Consider the following 21,626-nt stretch of genomic DNA (forward strand, 5'->3'; position numbering starts at 1 on the left):
AGTAAAAGATAAAATACTTCCAATCATTTTATACAATACTTACCTTGCCATTTGTCATAAATTAAAAGTAATTTCAATCCTTAGGCAGAGTTGCATTAATAAGTGGAAATGGTTTGCAAGAACACAAGGAGAAAGATGAGCAAGACTTGGTTAAGATCTCCTTGACAGTAACTAAGATGTTTTCCTTCAGAGATACTTCTTTTAACACAGCCTTGCAAAATACATTCAAATGTCAATAATAAACCATTTATCCAAAAGGCATAGTTGTAAAACCTTTAGGTTTAGAATCAGAAAAAAGTGGTTCAACCTCTAGGCTCAGCAACTTGCTGGCTGTATGTATAGTTTTGGGTAAGTTGCCTGAGTAACTCATCTGTAATACAAAAATGATGAAACCCATATTTCATACATTAGTGTAAGGATTAAATGCAAAGAATATGCAAACTCACCTAGCCCTCTGAACAGCTAATTCTAAATGCTAAATGACTGAGTTGTAAGCAGTATGAACCTGGAGACTTGCCCCTTTACTAGTTTCACAATGAGCTAACAAGTTTGTGACCAATCTCTAAAAATGTACAAAATTTCAGAGCATGCATTTCGGGGACATCACTCAACCTATACTTTGAAATTCTTCCTATGTGCTATGTTTATTATTAATATTTTTAAAAACATTATCTTGCCTCCGAACAGTATGAAACCTTTTCAAACAAAAAGAGAAATAAAAAGAAGAGAGACAAGCCAACAGTTTGATATTTTCTCCAAGGAATGGATGAAATACTCTTCAGAAGTATCTTCTAGAAGCACCTCAATCACCAACGTTCACAACATGGCATCTAAGGCAGGCCCACTGGCCATGTTCTCAACCACAGGAGATGCCTGCCACATACATACACACTGGTCACTATGATTAACTTCTGTATTTTGCTCCCCTCCCCCCTTTTTTCCCTCTGGGAAAGATTAAACTTGAAATATTTGATGATTACTTGAGAGTCCCTTGGACTGCAAGGAGACCCAACCAGTCCATTCTAAGGAGATCAGCCCTGGGATTTCTTTGGAAGAAATGATGCTAAAGCTGAAACTCTAGTACTTTGGCCACCTCATGCCAAGAGTTGACTCATTGGAAAAGACTCTGATGCTGGGAGGGATTGGGGACAGGAGGAGAAGGGGACGACCGAGGATGAGATGGCTGGATGGCATCACGGACTCAATGGACTGAGTCTGAGTGAACTCCGGGAGTTGGTGATGGAAAGGGAGGCCTGGCATGCTGCAGTTCATGGGGTTGCAAAGAGTTGGACACGACTGAGCGTCTGAACTGAACTGAACTCAGCTTTGAATATCTGCTTCATTTTCAAATTTCCTTATAAACATCAACAAACCTCTCTATACAATAAATACCATTTCTTATTTTAGGAAACCTTCCCTAAGTTGCTAAGCTCCTACGTGATTTGCACAATGTCACAAAAATTCAAGGGAAAAAAAAAAAACACCCCAAGTTAATTCTTGGCTCAGTCCAATGTTAATAAGACTATGTTTCCCCCTATTTGTAGATATATCTAGGTAGGACCTGTCTGCCAGCTTGAATATGGTTTTCCATAAAGGCCAAGATCGCCTTTTAAGTGCTTTAAGGACATTTTTGATGTCTTACCTCTCACAAAGATAAAATGAACAATGTTCTGTACTCTGTACATCTCTCTTTCAAAGAAAACACATAATGGTATAATGAGAGCAACATATAGAGTTTAAAAGGTCACTTAGTTTAGTCTCCACCTTACCCAAGTCTGAGTTTAATAGATGAAACTGTTTGATTAAGGACTGTAATAACAGAACATATATTAACCACCCCAGTAATGAACTATTTTCAATTCCTGAAAAGGTACTTTTCAGGTACTTTCAATACATACAAAAGTGTTTTGAAAACATACACTCCTTTGAATATTATGTTCTTCTTTCTCCCTCTGTGGAGAGTAAGGCAAAATAGCAGCGTTTGACTAGTTGTCTGCCCACTAACCCACCAGGCCCAGCTTCTCATGTACTACTAGACACAGTAACCAAAAAAATAATCTGACCATTAACTTCCTTCCAGAAACCTTGAATAGTTTCTCACATCTTCCACAGTAAACCCAAACCATGACAAGGCATGGTAACAAGGCCGTTATCACCTGCACCACTCCCTACCTCCCTCTTCACCACACTCAGGCTGTTCCAGGGACTGTGCACACGGAGCTTCCTCCATCCTAAACCACTCCATCTCGCCCTCCACTCAAGAGTCCCAAGTAATCTTTACAAGGTGATTCGGAGTTCTCTTCCGAGCGGAGCCTGCCCTGACGGTCCAGGCTGACCATACGCTCTCGGTACTTTCACGACTGTCCAGGCAAGCCTCCAGCACAGCCCTCCACGCTGCACAGTGGTCATGTTAATGCCACTGTCATCTTCCTCCTCAAGTCTGGAAAGTATGAACAGAACCCCTTATTTATTTTTATTCAAAGTACCAAGGACTTGCTTGGCACTAAATAGTTGCACCATTTTTCAAAAATTTTTAGTCCTTTTTGCACATGCTATTTCCTCTGCACCATTCTAAGTTAAGTTTGAAAATCACTTCCTCTGGGATATTATTCACAAATTCCCCAACAGATTTCTCCAAATGCTCACTATGTGATCTTGGAAACATCACCTAACCTCTCTGCACCTGCTTTCTCCACCATACAATGCATGATCCTAGCTTCATAGAGCTATTTTTGAGGATTAAACTGATCAATGCACCTAAGGAACTCAGAACAGAACCCAGCACTTGGTGTCTCAAAAGATGTTCACCATTCCTATTAGTGCAAGTGATAATGCCCACTTAGCCCACATTTTGCCAAAAACATTGAAGACTATTCCTTTAAATCTGTGGAAAATATAGTTCGGTTCAGTCGTTGAGTCGTGTCCAACTCTGCAACTCCATGGATTGCAGCACGCCAAGCCTGTCCGTCACCAACTCCTGGAGTTTACTCAAACTCATGTCCATTGTGTTGGTGATGCCATCCAACCATCTCATGCTCTGTCGTCCCTTTCTCCTCCTGCCTTCAATCTTTCCCAGCATCAGGGTCTTTTCCAATGAGTCAGCTCTTCGCATGAGGTGGCCAAAGTATTGGAGTTTCAGCTTCAACATCAGTCCTTCCAATGAATATTCAGGATTGATTTCCTTTAGGATGGACTGGTTGGATCTCTTTGCAGTCCAAGGGACTCTCAAGTCTTCTCCAACACCACAGTGCAAAAGCATCAATTCTTTGGCATTAGCTTTCTTTACAGTCCAATTCTTACATCCATACATGACTAGTGGAAAAACCATAGCCTTGTCTAGACAAACCTTAGTTGGCAAAATAACGTCTCTGCTTTTTAATATGCTGTCTAGGTCGGTCGCAAGTTTTCTTCAAAGGAGTAAGTGTCTTTTTATTTCATGCTGCAGTCACCATCTGCAGTGATTTTGGAGCCTAAAAGATTAGTCAGCCACTGTTTCCCCATCTATTTGCCATGAAGTGATGGGCCCAGATGCCATGATCTTAGTTTTCTGAATGTTGACCTTTAAGGCAACTTATTCACTGTTCTCTTTCACTTTCATCAAGGCTTTTTAGTTCTTCTTCACTTTCTGCCATAAAGGTGGTATCATCTGCACATCTGAGATTATTGATATTTCTCCTGGCAATCTTGATTCCAGCTTGTGTTTCTTCCAGCCTATCATTTCTCATGATGTACTCTGCATATAAGTTAAATAAGCAGCGTGACAATACACAACCTTGACGTACTCCTTTTCCTATTTGGAACTAGTCTGTTGTTCCATGTCCAGTTCTAACTAACTGCTGCTTCCTGACCTGCATACAGATTTCTCAAGAGGCAGGTCAGGTGGTCTGGTATTCCCATCTCTTTCAGAATTTTCCAGTTTATTGTGATCCACAAAGTCAAAGGCTTTGGCATAGTCAATGAAGCAGAAATTGTTTTTCTGGAACTCTCTTGCTTTCTTGATATAAAGGGTATGCAATTGTCTTTCTGTGCCTAGTTTTTTATCACAAAGCAACTCTTGACTCATTCCTTATCAACACTTGGCAGTGATAAACTGATCAAACACTATATCTTCTTGGTCTTAGACTGAATTTCTGCTGCCTGTTGCTTATTTAGAAATGGCCCAGGGTTCTGCTTTTTGCTCAAGCCCAGACTCAAAAGGGCTTCCCTGGTGGCTCAGCTGTAAAGAAACTGCTTGCAACAACAAGAGATGAAGGCTCAATCCCTGGGTGGGGAAGATCCCCTTGAGTAGAAAATGGCTATCCAATCCAGTATTCTTGTCTCAGAAACCCCATGGACAGAAGAGCCTGGCAGGCTACAGTCCATAGGGTCACAAGAAACAACCTACCAACTAAACAAGAAGACTCAAAAGGAACTCTTCACTGCGACTGAAATGATAAACTCACCCTGATGAATGTTTAAATTACCTACATGTCAATGGAAGTGTGTAAACTGGATTCATAGTCTTTGATTTTAAACCATTTCCACTGTACGTTCCATTCTGACTCACACACTACTACTTGGGTGTCTAATAAGCAATCCAAGTGTAAACCACTCAAAGCTTAATTCATTTTCCAAACGTGGCCATTCTAGAGTCACTCACACCTCATCCAAACTCTCAGCCAATCTACCTGCCAATTAATACCCAACTTTTTACCACCATTCACTCTGGTTCCAGCGGCTACTTATTTTAATAGTCTTTTAACTGCTCTTCTCGCCTCCTCAAACATGAAGTCCTTTTGCATCAACCCAACAACACATTAAGATTTTTAAGAAACTGAAATTATTCTTTTAATGCTTTGTTCAAGGTAGCATCACCAATGCCTGGGATTATGCTGGGATGGGGTCAAGTACTTGATATATATATATTTGAAATGACTGCTCTTGCCTCAAGCGTTTTTAGACTTGCTATTCTCTGCTAGAACATTCTTCCCTGAGATACCTTAATCTATATTAACACTCTGAACTTAGTACCTTCAGAAGTTACCTTATCAATAGGTTTTATCAACTACCCCACTTACACTGCATCAAAAATCCCCTTCCATCCTTTTTGCACAGCATTTACACCCCATAACCCACTGTATATTTCATTCATCTGTATACTGCCTTTCATCTCCCATCCAGTTTTCAGTCCCATGAGATCAAGAATAGTGGCAAGCCCTTGCCTTTTACACATTCACTTAAGATTTTACTTTCTACTAACACTTTACTAATTTTGTATGTAAACTTCATGACATTTTAAGGGTGACAGCCCTATTTCTTTGCTAGAAAGATTTATTCTCCCATCTCCAATGTAAAGAAACAGCTAAGAACTTCCATCCTAAGTCACACAACTACCTTACGTTAAGTGTTAGTCGCTCAGTTGTGCCCGACTCTTTGTGACCCCCATGGTCTGCAGCCCACCAGACTCCTCATGAGATTTTCCAGGCAAGGATACTGGAGTGGGTTGCCATTCCCTTCTCCAGGGGATCTCCCCAACCCAGGGATCGAACCTGGGTCTCCTGCACTGCAGGCAAATTCTTTACCGACTGAGCTACAAGGGAAGCCCCAACTACCTTAAAAAGATATAAATTATGAAATCATGATTAAACCATTTAATAAAAAACTGCCTTAATGTGTTTAATGCTACCCAATTATATCTAAGGAGTATATTGCACTTATTCACTATTAATAAATCGTAATGAATAATCTGAAGTCAGAAGCATTTAATTTTTAATGTTTCCAATGCCTACTTAGAATACAAAGACAAAAAAAAAGTGTTTAATGTCTCTAAACAGAAAATGTAAAAACAGTATTTGCTAATCCATCTCAAAATCATTACACTGAAAGAAACCAGACACAAAGAAGCACGTGTGTGTGTGTGTGTATGATTCCATTTATACAGAATCTTAGTAAACGCAAACCAATCTATATTAAAGAGAGAATACTGATCAGCAGCTGCCAGAGGCTGGCACAGGAGGAAACCTATAGGTGACTGACACGTTCTGTATCTTGATTGTGTTGGTGATTTCATAATTATAAGTGTCTGTCAAAACGCACCTAAGAGAACAGTAAAAATTGACCAAAATAAATACTTCATGAAATTATTAAATGACTAAAATGACTTTCTATGACTACATGAAATTGAGGGAGCTTTTTTTACCCAAGCATAATCAGAAAAACTAAGTAAACTACATGAGATTTCTTCCAATGACAACACAAGATTGTATCCAGAGTGGGCTTCAAGGGATCATAAGAAGATTTAAAATCCCATGGACAGAGGGGCCTGATGGACTACACTCCACAGGGTTGCAGAAGACTCAGACACGACTTAGCAACTAAACTGGAAAACAAAGACCTCTCATTACTCACCTACTGTCAGAATCAAGTAAATAAAGCTTTACCTGAAGAACATTATTCACTACTTCAAATGCACCAGAAACGGAAATCAAACACAAGAAACCACAGTAACATGGTATCACAACAAGAAAATAACAATTCTCCAAATACAGAACTTGAAGTCACAGAATATTGCAATCTGAGAGATTTAGAAGGGCTGTCATGAAGAAACACAATGAGCTACAAGAAAATTCAGAAAAAGTATTTTAAAAATTACTGAACAAAAAGAACACTTTAACAAACAGATTGAAACTGTAAATGAAAACCAAACAAACTCTGAATTAAAACACTCAATAACTGAGATGAAGAACACATTAGAAAGCACTGAATATAAAACAGATGGTAGGGAAGAGAGAATTGCTCTTCAGGTGACTCTGAAAACAGAAATCTAGAAATGATATAGGTAGAGAAGGAAAGAATAAGATCTAAAAGGAGAAGAAATTCTACGAGAATTATCAAGTTATAAGAAAAATGGGTATCCCAGAAGAGAGGGAAAAGAGACTTTAAAGAAGTAATTGCTGAGAAGTTCCCAAACCTGGAGAAGGAACCGGATGCACAAGTCTATGAAACTAAGAGAACACCTAATTCCCTCAATGCAAAAAGACCTCTTTCCAGATACATCATACTAAAACTGTCAAAAGCCAGTGACAGAGTTTTAAAGACAGTCAAGGTTAAAAAAAAAAAAAGTAATCTACAGAGAAACTCCCATTAGACTACCAGCAGCATTCTCAGTACCAGCCTTCACCAGTGGCTCAGTGGTAAAGAATCTGCCTGCAATAATGCAGGAGACCCAGGCTCAATCCCTAAGTCAAGAAGATCTCTTTGAGAAGGAAATGGCAACCCACTCCAGGATTCTTGCCTGAGAAATCCCATGGACAGAGGAGCCTGGTGGGTTACAGTCCATAGGGTTGCAAATCAGCTGGGACACGGTTGAGCTAGCAAACAACAAGCTTTCTCAGTAGAAACACTACAGGACAGGAAAGTGGAATGACATACTCAAAATACTGAAAGATAAAAACTGTGAGCCAATACCCTATCCAGCAAAGTTACTCTTTAGATATGAAGGAGAAATAAATGTTTTCCCAAACAAAAGCTGAGGAGGCTCATGATCACTAGGCAGGTGGCACAAGATGAGGGTTGGATCCTTGGGTCGGGAAGATCCCCTGGAGCAGGAAATGGCAACCCATCAGAGTATTCTTGTCTGGAAAATTCCATGGACAGAGGAGCCTGGCGGGCTACAGTCCATGGGGTCATGAACAGTCAGACTATGATTGAGACTGCCTTACAAAAAATGTTGGAAGATCTTCCTTCTGAAATGAAAAGACACAAAACTTTTGAGTAAGGTAATAGAATTTCTAATTCTAACAGAATCAGAAAACTGTAATTCTGTACTAGAATATGCTGTTAAAACATTTAATTACAACATAAAGGTTAAAGAGGGAAAAGAAGTAAAAATAACTAAAGTAATGTCAATTTGGTAAATAGGAATAATTTGGGACCACAAAAATATTACAGAAAATTCATATAGGCAAATGAAGATAAGATGCTATCAGCAGGAAAAGAACTACTTTATCTATGAGAAATTTATACACATCCCATGGTAACCATGCAATATAATTCTAGGTAAGACACAAAACACAACAAAAGAGGAACTAAGAAAAACATTATAGAAAACCACCAAGCTAAAATGGCAGGCAGAAGTAGACACACACAAAAGAAACAACAAAGACACAGAATAACCAGAAAATAATAGATAAAATTATTTTAAGTCCTTATTCATCAATTGTTAATACCACCCTAAATGTAAATGGACTGAATTCATCAATCAAAAAGATACAGGATATGGGAATTCCCTGGCAGTCCAGTGCTTATTTAGGACTTGGGTGCTTTCACTGCCGTGGCCCTGGTTTAATCCCTGGTCAGGGAACTAAGACCCCACAAACCACATGCTTCAGACCAAAAAAAAAAAAAAGATACATACATGCTGGTTGAAAAGATTAAAGTAACAAGACCCAACTATATGTTTCCTCCAGAACACTCAGCTCTAAAGACAAATATAGGCTCAAAATGAAAGGAAAGAAGATGACATTCCAAGCAAACAGCAGACAAAACAGACCCCAAAAGGGCAATGAGAGACAAAGATGGAGAGTATATGATGATAAAGGGGACAATTCATCAAGAAGGTATAACAGTTAATAATATATATCCGTATTACATAGGAGCACCAAAATATGTAAGGCAACTACTAACAGACCTACAGAAAGAAACTGACAGCAACACAGTAATAGTACAGGACTTTAACACCCCACTTACATCAATGGACAGATCATCCAGATAGGATGCCAACAAGGAGGCAGCAGTGTTAGGTGAAACAATACATCAGATTGGACTTAACATATATGTAGGACATTTCATCCAAATGTAGCAGAACACACATTCTTCTCAAGATCACATAGAACATCCTCAAGAACAGACCATATTCTGGAATGTAATACCAAGTCTCAAATTAATTAAGACCCACATCAAACACCTTTTCCAAGCCACAGAAATGAACTATAAGAAAAAAATGGAAAAATCACAAATATGTGGAGATTAACAACATGTTATTGAATAACCATTGGATCAACCAAAGAAATGTTTTTATACCTGAAGACGAATCAAAACGTAAATATACCATTACCAAACCTATGGGATGTAGCCAAAGTGGTATTAAGAGGGAAATTCATGGCAATACAGGCGTACTCACCTCAAGAAACAAGAAAAACTTCAAATAAAAATTCAGATCTTACACCTAAAGGAATCAGAAAAAGAGCAAAGTCCAAAGTCAGTGGAAGGAAGGACATAAAGATCAAGAGGAGAAATAAATGAATTAGAGGGTAAAAAACAATAGATTTAAAAAAAAGAAAATTGACAAACCTTTAGCTAAACTACGAAAAAAGTATCTGATAAAATCTGAAAACGAAAACGAGAAATTACAACAGATACCACAGAAATACAACAGATTATAAGAGAATACTATGAAAATTATACACCAACAAACTGGGCAATGTAAGAGAAATGGATAAATAGTTAGAATCAGGTAACCTTCTAAGACTGAATCATGAAGAAACAGAAAGCCTGAATGGGCCAATCATTAGACCAATCACTAGCAGAGAAATTGAAATACTAATCAAAAACCTCCCAAAAAACAAAAGTCTAGGACCAGATGGCTTCACATGAGAATTCTACCAAACATTCAAATAAAAGCTAGACTCAAGACTCTTCCAAAAAACTGAAGAGAGGAAATGCTTCTCAACTCATTTTACAAGGCTAGCACAAGGACAATATAAAAAATTAAATAAATAAAAATACAGGCAGTGTCACTGATGAACACAGATGCAAAAGTACTCAACAAATATTAACAAATCAAATACATGTGCAGAAGAACAAAACAGGTAAAGTAGGTCAACTGGTATTAGACTGAAACTCAACTTTTGATGATGAGCAAACTGCAGTGTATACAGAAGTCAAAATGTAATGTTACGGGACATCTTCTGACCTACTCTTCTGCAATCCTCAATGATATTAACACAAAACTACTTGCACTGGGCCCAGCAACCAAGAGTAAATGCTCACCATGCTCACATTTTACAATCTTAGCTACACAAATTTGCCTTTTTAAAAGGAAAAAAATCCCTCAAACATGTAATAATCTTCTATGAGTTTTATTAGGCATTCCAATATAAATGAACTCCTGAAATGGCTTTCTTTAACAGGAACATAAAAACCTTTAGGAATTTCAATAATAAATTTGTAAGACTTAAAAAATGTAGCTCTCCCACTAGCAGGGTCTTATAAATACTGAAAAGGAAAAAAGGTCCTTACAATGCTGTAAGATAAAAACATTAAGATAAATTAATCAAATACTAGGTAACTCCTTTAAAATAGTGTTATACTTCAAAACATGTTACTCATACCATACATGTAACTGAAGTCTTATTATTTTAAAAAGGGCTTCTACAAATATGTGTGTGTGTGTAAATATATGAATCACTTTACAGTACACCAAAAACTAACAAAACATAAATCAACTGTGCTTCAATAAGGGGAGGGGCACTCTACAAAAACAAGATTGAGAACACTTTTTCACAAAAGTAAACAAACTAAAAATACTATTACAACTGAGTATGTAAAAATATAACATCAATAATTCTTTTCATTGAGAATGTTCAGGCAAACTGTAGTTCCCTTTATAGGTTCACATATAAATATTACCACAGAGTATCATTTAAGCCAGTGTGCTTCAGCCATACTCTCCAAAACACCTTTCTGTAACAAGTAATTCACCTGTAACACTCATTCAATACATATTTTAGAGACTAATTTTGTACCATGTATTATGTTTGAGACTGGCTATGGCGGAAACACTGAAAACAACTTTGTAGTTGTATTACAGCACACATTTATTTTCTCTTTCACACTGTGAAAAGCCATTTGGTATAGTAGAAAGACTACTGACCTAGAAAAAAAAAATGGGTTGCAATTTCTGCTCTGTTTACAAGTCCTTTTTAATTTTCACAGTAATATAGAACCATATGTTATACGCCATGCAAATCTGATTCAGAGAATGAACTGGACTATGTAAATATTTTAAAAAATTTTTAATTTTAAGTAATACAGCACTTGTTACATTCTCAAGGCTACTGAAGCTCATAACCATTAGTAATGACAAAATACTCTAAACCGTTAAAAAACAAAAAAACTCCTCAGACTTTATTTGTATTAAAGCTAGTGTTTGAACTGCAAAACATCATCCACTAGGTCAGATTCTTTTAAGAATTAAAAAATAAAAATATATAAGACATTTATCTTAAAATCTTACCTTTTAAGAAACACTTCTTACATTTTAAAAGTAGAAAAATACTATTCATTAAAACAAAAAAACCCACTTCTCTTAAAAAACAAACCAAAAAACCCCAAGACATTCAAATGACGTATATGATTGTACTCTTTTTAATAAAGGCTTTATATATAAGCATTCCCTTGTAGGTGTGCAACCCCCAGCCTTGCTATACATATAAATGTATCAGTTTTTCCAATAGAGAATCTACCTAAATAAGAATTTCTCTCTTTTAGAGAACATATGAAAAAGTATTAGACTATAAAAAAAAAGAAAAAAAGTTGTAATCATATAGAAAGCCCCTCATTTTAAAGACTTCAACCATATTTACCCATTTTTATACCTTATTCAAATATCTAACACTTTTGCTAACCAATCATCTGATATTCTTAAAAGAATTCAAACAGAAAACAATAAAAGATGTATTAAACAACTGTGGCAAATTCTATCCTTTTATGAGTACTTACATATTTAAAATATTTTATTAAAGTGTAGGAGGAGAAGTTTCACAAAGATTTACTGATATGATTATCAATGCTTTCAATGAGAATAAAACATCTTGAAATACGCATTGAGAGTCAACTACTGTCCACCTTAATTTTCCTTCATCTGAAGTTCAGAGGTAATGTGTGTCCACTTTAGGGAAGATTTATATTTGAAAAAGTTTATTAGAAAAATAAACAACTTTAAATTTTACAATATTTTCCACTTCCAAGAGCCTTTCAGATAGAGATGAGCCTTATGATTTAAACATGATCCAATTTACAAAATCTCATTTAGTCCTATTGAGTAAAACAAAATACAATAACAAATGGGGAAATGTTAGTAACTATTGAGGACTCCAATGTAAAAGTCAAAAAAAAAAAAAAAACACCATTTGTTGCATGTATTGTATCTTAGTCTGGCAGGATCTCAGTCTCTCGTGTATATTAAAAAGCTTCACCAAAATTTAATGTGCTGCTTTATTACCAAGATAATACTATCATATTAAAATATAATTTGTGCAATCTAGGTTTATTTTATAGAAAAATTTATCAACTATAACAACCAGGGACTGACAAATTTTTCCTTAAAAGGTCAGATAGCAAACATTTTGTGCTTGCAGGTTAATAAAGTGTCACTACTTAACTCTGTCACACAGGAAGAAAGCAGCCACAAGTAAATGAATGGGGATGTCTGTGAGCTGCCATTTTGCCTGCTGCTGAAAAGACAATGAATATTTTATAAATATATATATAGGGGTGAGGGGAAGAGATGCAGAAGGGTGGGGAATACAGGGATAGGGATAATAATATAGATGGATAGCTATTACTAAATAAACATTATAAAGTAAAAATTTCCACACTTTATTTCCCAATCATAATTGCATGTGTGTATATATGTATACATACAAGTTATAAAACTACTTCAATTCCATATTCTTTTTGGTGTGTGTAAATAGTATCAGAACAAAGTCAGATAAGCAGCAGAGTATCATGAGTGACTGAGTACTCAGAGGGTAATCAATAACCATGAAATTTGGTTTTGACCACCTTAGTATTTCTACACAATGGGAAAACTAATTTATTTGCTGTGCCCCTGAAGAAAACATTAGATGTATAATTCAGATGTCGTTTTAAAACTTAATTGAATTGTTACAATTCTGAAACTAAATGTGATTTGCTTTGTTTTATTAGAAAAAATACTCAGGCAAGGTCTACAATCATCGGTCAATTAAGAATGACTTACAAGAACATGAGGCAATAAAATAAAAATACAGGTACAAACTATATATCTGAAACACTATTTGGCAATTTTTATAACAAATCAAAAAATTAAAGAACAAAGGAGATTGCAGATTACTTCATAGATACAGAATAAAGCAACTGATGAAGTGCTTAAGCAAAAGAAAACAAAAAAATAGTAAGAAAACACACTGCTTTTCTTCTTTTCAAAAATAAAATCACATTTGCTACAGATCGTATGAATAATACCCTTATTAAACAACCATTCCAGAATGTCTTACAGAAGCAGTGCTTTTATTTGCACTTCATTTAATTTTATATGACTTACTTCATGTATATAGCTCTTTAACCCCATTGTTAACGAATAAAGCCGCCCATAATTTTTATCATTTTTTAAAATTTTTTTAAAGTAAATGAGAAATGATTTATGTATCCTGGAACCTTTCCCATTTTGGAACCAAAAGGCTTATTAATTCTATATTTTTGTCTATTCTTTCTTTAAAAAAATTTTAGTGTAAAAACTGCTGGTTTTTTTATATCACTGTAGTAAAGTGAAAACTCCTCAATCAGGAGTAGTTTCTGCATATATGCATATATGCAGTTTGACTGCATATAACCACATACTTTACAATATGTCCTTCCAACAGTAAGGAAATAATTGATTTCACGGTCACTGTCAGAAATGAGTGCCATAATTCTATTATGGGTAATAGGTCCTCCCTCAAAGACTTTCTGGAAGGATGTTCAATGTGTTTTGCTCTTATAGATATTAACAGTAGTACATAGTCCCTTAAGTCTGCAAAAGACATTTATTGTTAAAGAAGGTGCTTTATTAACAATTCCTCTGGCAGCACTAGTGAATTACAATATCCTTCAATATTATTTCTACCCATAATATATACATTTAACTTTTCATGCCTCTAGAAAAACATCTACAGTACATTTCATAATATAAAAATATATTACAAATCTGAAATATTTACAAGCAATGTTCTATTAACTCTATGCAACATTTGTTTGATACAATACTAACAAGTTACACATATTTCCATTTTTGTAAGTTAAAAAAAAAAAATCCATATGGCTTCTTGCTTACCAAGCAAGAAAGTGATTCTACTCTCCTTTTCAAAACCAACTTTGGTGCATAAAGGATTCAGTTTGAAGATACTTGTAAAAAAAATACGATTTTCTTATGTTAAGAAAAAAACAGCTCGCAAACCAACTGCTTTCCTCAAAAAAAGAAAAAAATAGAGGCTTATTATATAGGTTAAAATGAAAATATGAGGATTATTCAAATAATTTGAAATAGAGGTTTTTCAAAAACCGTTAACAGATTAGTTATATACGTAAATATTAACATACTGTACTCCATGAGAAAACCCTACTCCTGAAAGGGGAGCCACCAGACATTCTGCAACACTCTTTAACAGAAATTCTCAGCCCTAATTCGATAGACGAATTTTTAGTTGATTGCAAATGTCGTTCACTGTTTGCTTAAATACAAATTGAACACTTTTCTTATCAGAGTTCTGCAAAAGAACACAAATGGCAACCAATCACATCTATTTATCATAATTGAAAGGTAAATTATCTCTCGATAATTTTCACTGTCTAAATATTTCCTAATAAGACTCCAAATCAATAGACACTGTCAAGACAAATATCCTTACAGTGCTTTTGGTATTTGTAAGGGCACATGTTGTAATTGGTTTTCTTTCCAATATCAACTACTGTGATCACTAAAGGGTTTAAAAAAAAAAAAGCAGCTTAAAGCAGCAAGCATGCAAAGCCTTTAAGAAGCTGTTCCACTAAGTTGCCAGAAGAGTGTTTGCTCAGTCTCCCACAGTACCACTCCATGAAAATGTGGATATACAGTAATATATTAATATATTCCACAGAAGAGCCTACTTCATTCACAGAATGTTTACACTAAGCATAAATATTCTAAATACTGGATTTAAGGGAAAAAAAGGAAGGGGGTTGATTCTAATGTGCAACTTTTACTAAAACCCATTGTCAGTGACTAAGACTGCAGGTGTCCCCGCTTGTTTGCTTTTTATGTATTTATTTATTTTTTACCTCTTCAACCTCTTCTGCGGCATTGTTCTAGAAAAAGAGAAAAAGGGATAATCTTTTATTCAACTGAATCAAAAACACATATGAAGTGCTTCAAAAATACAAATATGTATAAGAAATAGGAAATGTGACAATCACTGATCACCATGAAAATTTATTTCCTAAGCATTCACATGATGGATATAAATTTAGTTACATAAAATACAGCTTTTTAACAAATCCTTTTCATGTAACCTATTAATGTGTTTCTAAAAAAGAATCTCATGTTTAAATTTATATGAAATGTAAATTAGTGTTTAGTGTTTAATTTTCATATAAGTATGTCCTTTTTATTGCTACTTTTGAAGTTAATATATTTTTTGGAATGTTTGTCATGCTTTCATTTTGAGATGTGCATAAGCTGCAAATTTTTTCTCCTAAAACAAATTAGAATAATTGCTTTCTTCCCCTCTTAATTTCACATGCTTCCTCACTCAAAGTCCAAGCATTGCCAAGCTGCTACAGCATCACAAATGTAGGAGGTTCTATAACTCCGCACCACTTTAGGGTAGATTTGATTTTAATTTCCAGAACTGTAGAAGCATGAAAGTTTATAGACTCGAAATTAAATGTTAAGATGGGTGGAAGATGGCTTACGACTAAAGAAAATTAACTCCACAGAAGTACCAAATACATTTTAAGAATGTATATCTTCATTACCCTAGAAATTAGTAACAATTGCAGAATTATACCCTGAGAACAGGCGATGCAAGTCCTATGCACTTCTGGACATCAGTTCTGAGCTTGAATGATTTTTTTCTCACTTTCACCAAAATATCTAAATTGCTTCCTATATAGCGTAAGAATAGCAAAAATAAGCTGATTCTGTGAAAAAGGAAGACTCTCATAGAGAGTGGGAAGTAGAATGCAGGGCAGAAACACAAAAGTTAGTCTCAACCATTTATTTAAAATTCATGCTTCTTAATCAACTCACTGCTTAAGGCATGTTTAGGACCATTCTTGGTTCTCCCAAAATACCACTATTTTAGGATGCTAGTTTTAATCACTCCCTTCAAAGAATAAGCAGAAATAAGCCCTAAATTAGGAGCCAGTAAATAAGGACTATTCAATTATTTTTCCTTAAAAAAAGAAAGGTAAATCATTTAAGGTTATTTCACTGTTCTCTCTGCTAGCTAGTTTCTTGATAACCTAGCTCATTCCACAAAAAAACACACGTTTACATCAGACTTAGCACCTTCACCAAAAGATGCTTTAAAAGTCTGGAAGCATCTCAATGTCTCCTTGCAGCAAGGCCCATTACGTGAGAATCTCACTCTCAAAAGATGTTTCACATTCCAAAAAGTTCAGTCGTGGAATGAACAAAACCTTCAAATCAAAGTCTTTGTTTCAAATTTTGGCACAAGACATAGTACTTTCAGTACAGCTGAAATTCACATTTGGGATTCTCAATCATTATGTCACCTTATTCTTATCCAACCTACTACTATGTAAAGTATATACCAAACTAGAATTCCTTTTTAAAATACAGAAAGTTCACTCATTAAGAGTGCCTTTTAAGCATTTTCAGCCACTTTTTTAATCACCATAGTATATGTCATTTGCACAGAGGCAGAATGGAGTTCAGTCGCATTCTAGCTGTGCCACTTTGGGCAAGCTATGTGCCTCTTGCCTCAGATTTCTAACCTGTAAAACAGATATAGGAACACCTACTTCACAGGCCTGATGTGAGGAGAAGTGTTACATAAAGCACCTAGCACAATGACTCAGCAAATAGCCAGAAACGGTGGTCTCTTCTCCTTCCCCCACTAAACATATTCCATATGCACGACACACAAAAACAAAGGTAAGATCAAAAAAATTAGAAATGTGAACATTCCAAGCTACCTCTTAAAAACAAGCACAGTAATATTTGAACTGCTCTTTTGAAAAGTCTGGGAAGAGTCTAAGTTTAAGAACTTCAACCATTAATGGCATTTAGTGAACATGTGATATATGCCCAGGTCTACATATTTGATATTATTTAAAAAGAATTACATACTTAAACAAAGGGCACTTATTTTCAAAACACTCTATATCACAGTCTAAGCTACTCAAGATAAATCTGGAATTAACCAGGCATATAAACTTGACCAAAATATTGCCCTTCTAGAGTCTACAATGTATGTATCACTGTGATGTAATTTCCATACACAAAGCTCAAGAAAGCAAGATATGCTTGATACTGAAACTCAGTACTTAAAAAATAAGTCCTGACCTTATATCCAAACTTTAAGAAGATTTATGATTACAATTCAAAGCGAAACATCAAAGCAATAATTAAATTACCTGTATATGTTTGGGTCCAAAAGCAAGGCAGTATCTTTGGGTAGCTTTGATAAATGAACTACTTTAGTTTTTAATTGATGTCGTTCATTTTCATTCACCCACACATCAGGCAGACTGTGAATTTAAAAAAACAAGTCATATATAAAATAACATTAAGTTTAAATTTATCCTTCACATACCTTCACATTCCTCACATTTACCCAGCTTTTTCTGACTTGTCTGACTGGGTCACCTAGGTTAACAAGCTTATCAGACAACAAGGAAACTCAGTAATCTAAGTAATGGGATGTAAAGACACAGCCAGAAAAATGGTATGGTGAAATTTTAGACATAAATCTGGAAATGAATTTTGATGGCAAAGTCATCCCACAACTTGGAAACACGTATTAACACACTGTCTGTCTCTTAGCTTGCTAAGTGAAATTAGAGCATGATGTGATAAAAAGCTGAAATCTAGTTTCTGTAGAAAGAAATAAGAAGTAAAAACCCCATCAGATTTTCACTTTGAAAAAAATGAATTTCAGAATAAAAGCATTTTGATATTTGGATTGATCGATTTCTAAAATATTAAGAATACAGATATCCGAATGTTTTAAGGAACTGTTATAAGCTTACTATAAAAAGAGCTCTTACAAATCAGTATGAAAAAAGTGAACTCTCATTAAGGGAAAAAGAATAGGGGAGACAAAGGACATCAACCATCAATTCGCCAAAGATGTAGTTGCTCATAATCAAAGAAATGCAAAATGTAAGAACTCCAATAGCCAGTGTTGATAATAAGTCAGAAATAAGCTCTCTAATTTCACAGATGATATTAGAAGCTGACAAAACTTTCAGGAAGGCAATGCCTATCTCCATAACATTTTCCATAGCTTTTAAATAAAAACAAAGTTTAATGTTTTTTAAACAGTGGAGAAAAATGGATAGCTTTAAATGTTCAGTAAAAAGTTCATTAAATAAATTTTACACGGACATTTCAAAATATTTTAGAGTAGCATTTTTTTTAAAACCTGGAAGGGAGGGGGTAAAAGGAAGTGGAAAGTATGTCCTACACTCACCGACACTTGATAATCACAGGATTTTTGAAAAGTTAAATAAAAATTTCTTTACTTCAATATGCTAACGTGCACTGTAAACTCCCGGATCTATTTTTTAAATTTATTTTTAGTTGGAGGATAACTGCTTTACAATGTTGTGCCAGTTTCTGCCATACAAAAACTCGAATCAGCATGTACATGTGTCCCCTCCCTCTTGAACCTCCCCTACCCCTCACCCCATCCCAAATCTATTTTTAAAGCTCTGAATTCATATCATGTTCACTAACATCTCTTTGGACTGGAGTTTGGGAAATGATATTGTAGAAAAATATATAGTAACAGAATAAATATGGAACACATCTTATTAATTTTTAATGAGATTCCATTCATTTCAATTTATTCTATTACTGGTGCTTTTCTATTATATACCTTCATTTACCTTTTGCAACAACTAAAAAAATGTTTAAGAATAAAAGGAATACTGAACATGAAATATCCAAATTAAGGAGCACATAGGTCAGAACCACTCTAATAAAAGGGTACTAAAACTTAAAGAAAAATATAACACTCCTAGAAAACTCACCAATTGCTTTTTTCAATAAAATACCATTAATAGTGCCCTGAAAAATGTTTGGAAATTGTTAAAAATAATTGTCTCAAAGGCATAACTAAGGCTGCTTATGCCCTATCCTACTTGAAGATTACTAAGAGTTCTAAAAATAATCACATCCTAAAAATGACTAAAAATTGCTATGGCAACTTACATTAAAAAAAAAAAAAAAACTATTTTAAAAGTTAATTTTAAAGCTTATACCTTGAGCCAGGTACTCTAAAGAGCCTTTACACATTATCTTTTTCATGCTGACAACCTCAAAATGTTCTGTGATTTCATTCCTGTATGTCTTCTACATTTGAACCCAATAGCTTAAGTAATTTTTGAGTACAAGATTTTAGTAAGAATAAGACATCAGTCTATTACTTATATATGCGGTATTCCAAATACTTACATGTCTTCAGGCATCCAATGAAGCAAAAGTTTTATCTTTCCAGAATCCTCTTTTCTCTTAGCTATTACCTAGCAATGATATAAAATAAATTACAAAAACTATTTATAAAACATCATTCTAATATGCTTTAAGAAAGCTTTCGGTCCTAATTAAGAACTGAAGTGTTCATGTCTGGGACCACCACCACATCTTGTCCTGCCCTAGTTCACAGCAATTTCACCCTTGATCATCTATTTTCACAAAAGAAAAAGAAGAGAAAAAGTGAAGCAGCTTTATACAGTCAAAGACAAAAACCATATTATCTGCTGTTTATTTTACTATCTACTAAGTCTTTAGCTGAGCCAGAATACCAACCAAGAATCCACATTGGCTAAAATGGGTATTTGGGGGGGATTTGGGGTGGGGGGCGGGTAATGAAATGTGAAGAACAAATAAATAGTGAAGGAAAAAATAACACTGGGAAGGGACAAATCTCCTTTTTATGATTAAGGTGTTTGTCATTTGTGTGGAGGCTTTTTGTTTGAGGGTTGATCTGTGTTATTTTAAATGAAATATTAATCAATCAGTGTTTAGGTTTGATTTTAAGGAATCTGGTTTGATCTTAAGGTGTGATTTGATTAAGGAATCTAAGTTAAAGTGTGGATCAACCAGAACTATAATGACCTATGTAAGAAAACCAAAATGCTTGTCTTTCATTACTAGATTCTAAAAACTAAAGTAATGATTCTTAAAAATCGATCAAAATGGCATTTTATAACTCTGAGAACTTCCATATTAATGAAATTAGAACGCTAGTGTTTTAATAATCTACATGTCAATATTTTTACCAAGTTTTTAAGTTTCAAATAGCCTCACAAAGTAATGTTACATGTCATCCTCAAAATATATTAGAAGTAAAAGCAGTACTTCACACAAATACAAAACACTTTCTAGCCTCATTATTTAAAACCCTATAGTAAGTACTCTAATTCTAGACTCGGTAATGGGATTAATTTAAAAGCCCAAAGACAGATCTGAAGACACTAAAACAAGCTATCTCTACAGACAAAGAAATAAGATATAAGAATAATACACTGCAACCAAGTATAGCAAGTCAACTGATTGGTAACTGGGATTCTGCTGACCTCTTCTGGAGAGAAGGCTCAAAGAAAATGTTTCAATTAAGGAAGACAAATTAGGCAAACTGAACAGCATAGTACACCATATAAATATTCTTATGCAAAATGTTTCACTATCAATAAAAGCTAATTTGATACTAGAAAACTTCTATTTACAGTTAGTACTGAACACTGACTACTAACAGAAATGCTTCTGTTTAATACAAACTGCCTTCATCAACCTTTCTCAGTCACAGTCATGGAACTTTCAAGGATTTCCTCACCTAGCTCCTTTCCTAGAATTCTGTGTGTCCAAGGAAGACCATTACCCATTATGGATGTTTCTTCCTTCCAATTCCCGCAGGAGAAAGCATTCTTCACATTTATATGACACCTTTGTTACTTCTCAGTCAAGGCGCCTCTGCTATCACAATGTCGCTTGGGGTGCAAAATAACTTATTCTTATTCTAGGTTTTTAAAAATTTATTGATAACAAACAGCTATCAATCGTGTTCTTAAACCCCTCATAGATGTTTTCCACAAATGGAAAACTTCATTTTCATAGACTATGTTAACAGAGTAAATTTTAAGTTTTCTTCCAGACTCCTAATATCACATTTTTAGTTCCTCCATTTTTTTTTTTATCATTTTTACTTCTCCTGTGGTCAGCTTAAGGATTTCATCTCAAGGACTGGCACTAATGAAATCATGTGAAAACTGATGCTACACTTTTTAAAACAGAACCTTATCTATCATCGTTGCCTCTATTCCCTAACAGGTAGAGGTCCCTGTTAAATACTAGACCATTATTTCATCAGATTTATTACCCTTTTAAATCATTAAATGATAGGTCCTAAACCTCAGTCCTTCAATTTCTTCTCTTTTCTATTTAATATGTCCTAGGTGGTCTTATCCAGTCTGGTATCTTTAAACACCCTAATACATGAGAAACTTCCATGCTTATCTGTAGCCACAACTCTCCTCTAAGCTCAGACTCATATCCACCTGCCTACATGATAGAAGCATTAGATGCTCCACAGAATGTGTTGAAATTACAGCTCTTGATA

The 21,626-nt window shown here is 34.9% G+C and overlaps 1 protein-coding gene across 1 annotated transcript in view; it reads right to left on the minus strand.

Moving 5' to 3' along the window:
• AEBP2 (AE binding protein 2) overlaps positions 11,040-21,626 on the minus strand; it is a 64,493-nt gene continuing 53,906 nt past the window's right edge. The window contains exons 6-9 of the mRNA XM_018048413.1: positions 19,463-19,530; positions 17,419-17,532; positions 15,097-15,123; positions 11,040-14,546 (exon numbers count right to left, since the gene is read on the minus strand). Of these exons, the coding sequence (XP_017903902.1) occupies positions 14,501-14,546; positions 15,097-15,123; positions 17,419-17,532; positions 19,463-19,530 (255 nt within the window). The 3' untranslated portion in view covers positions 11,040-14,500. The remainder of the gene's footprint in view (positions 14,547-15,096; positions 15,124-17,418; positions 17,533-19,462; positions 19,531-21,626) is intronic.

Source organism: Capra hircus, chromosome 5 (assembly GCF_001704415.2).
Source record: "Capra hircus breed San Clemente chromosome 5, ASM170441v1, whole genome shotgun sequence".
NCBI classification, from domain to species: Eukaryota; Metazoa; Chordata; class Mammalia; order Artiodactyla; family Bovidae; genus Capra; species Capra hircus.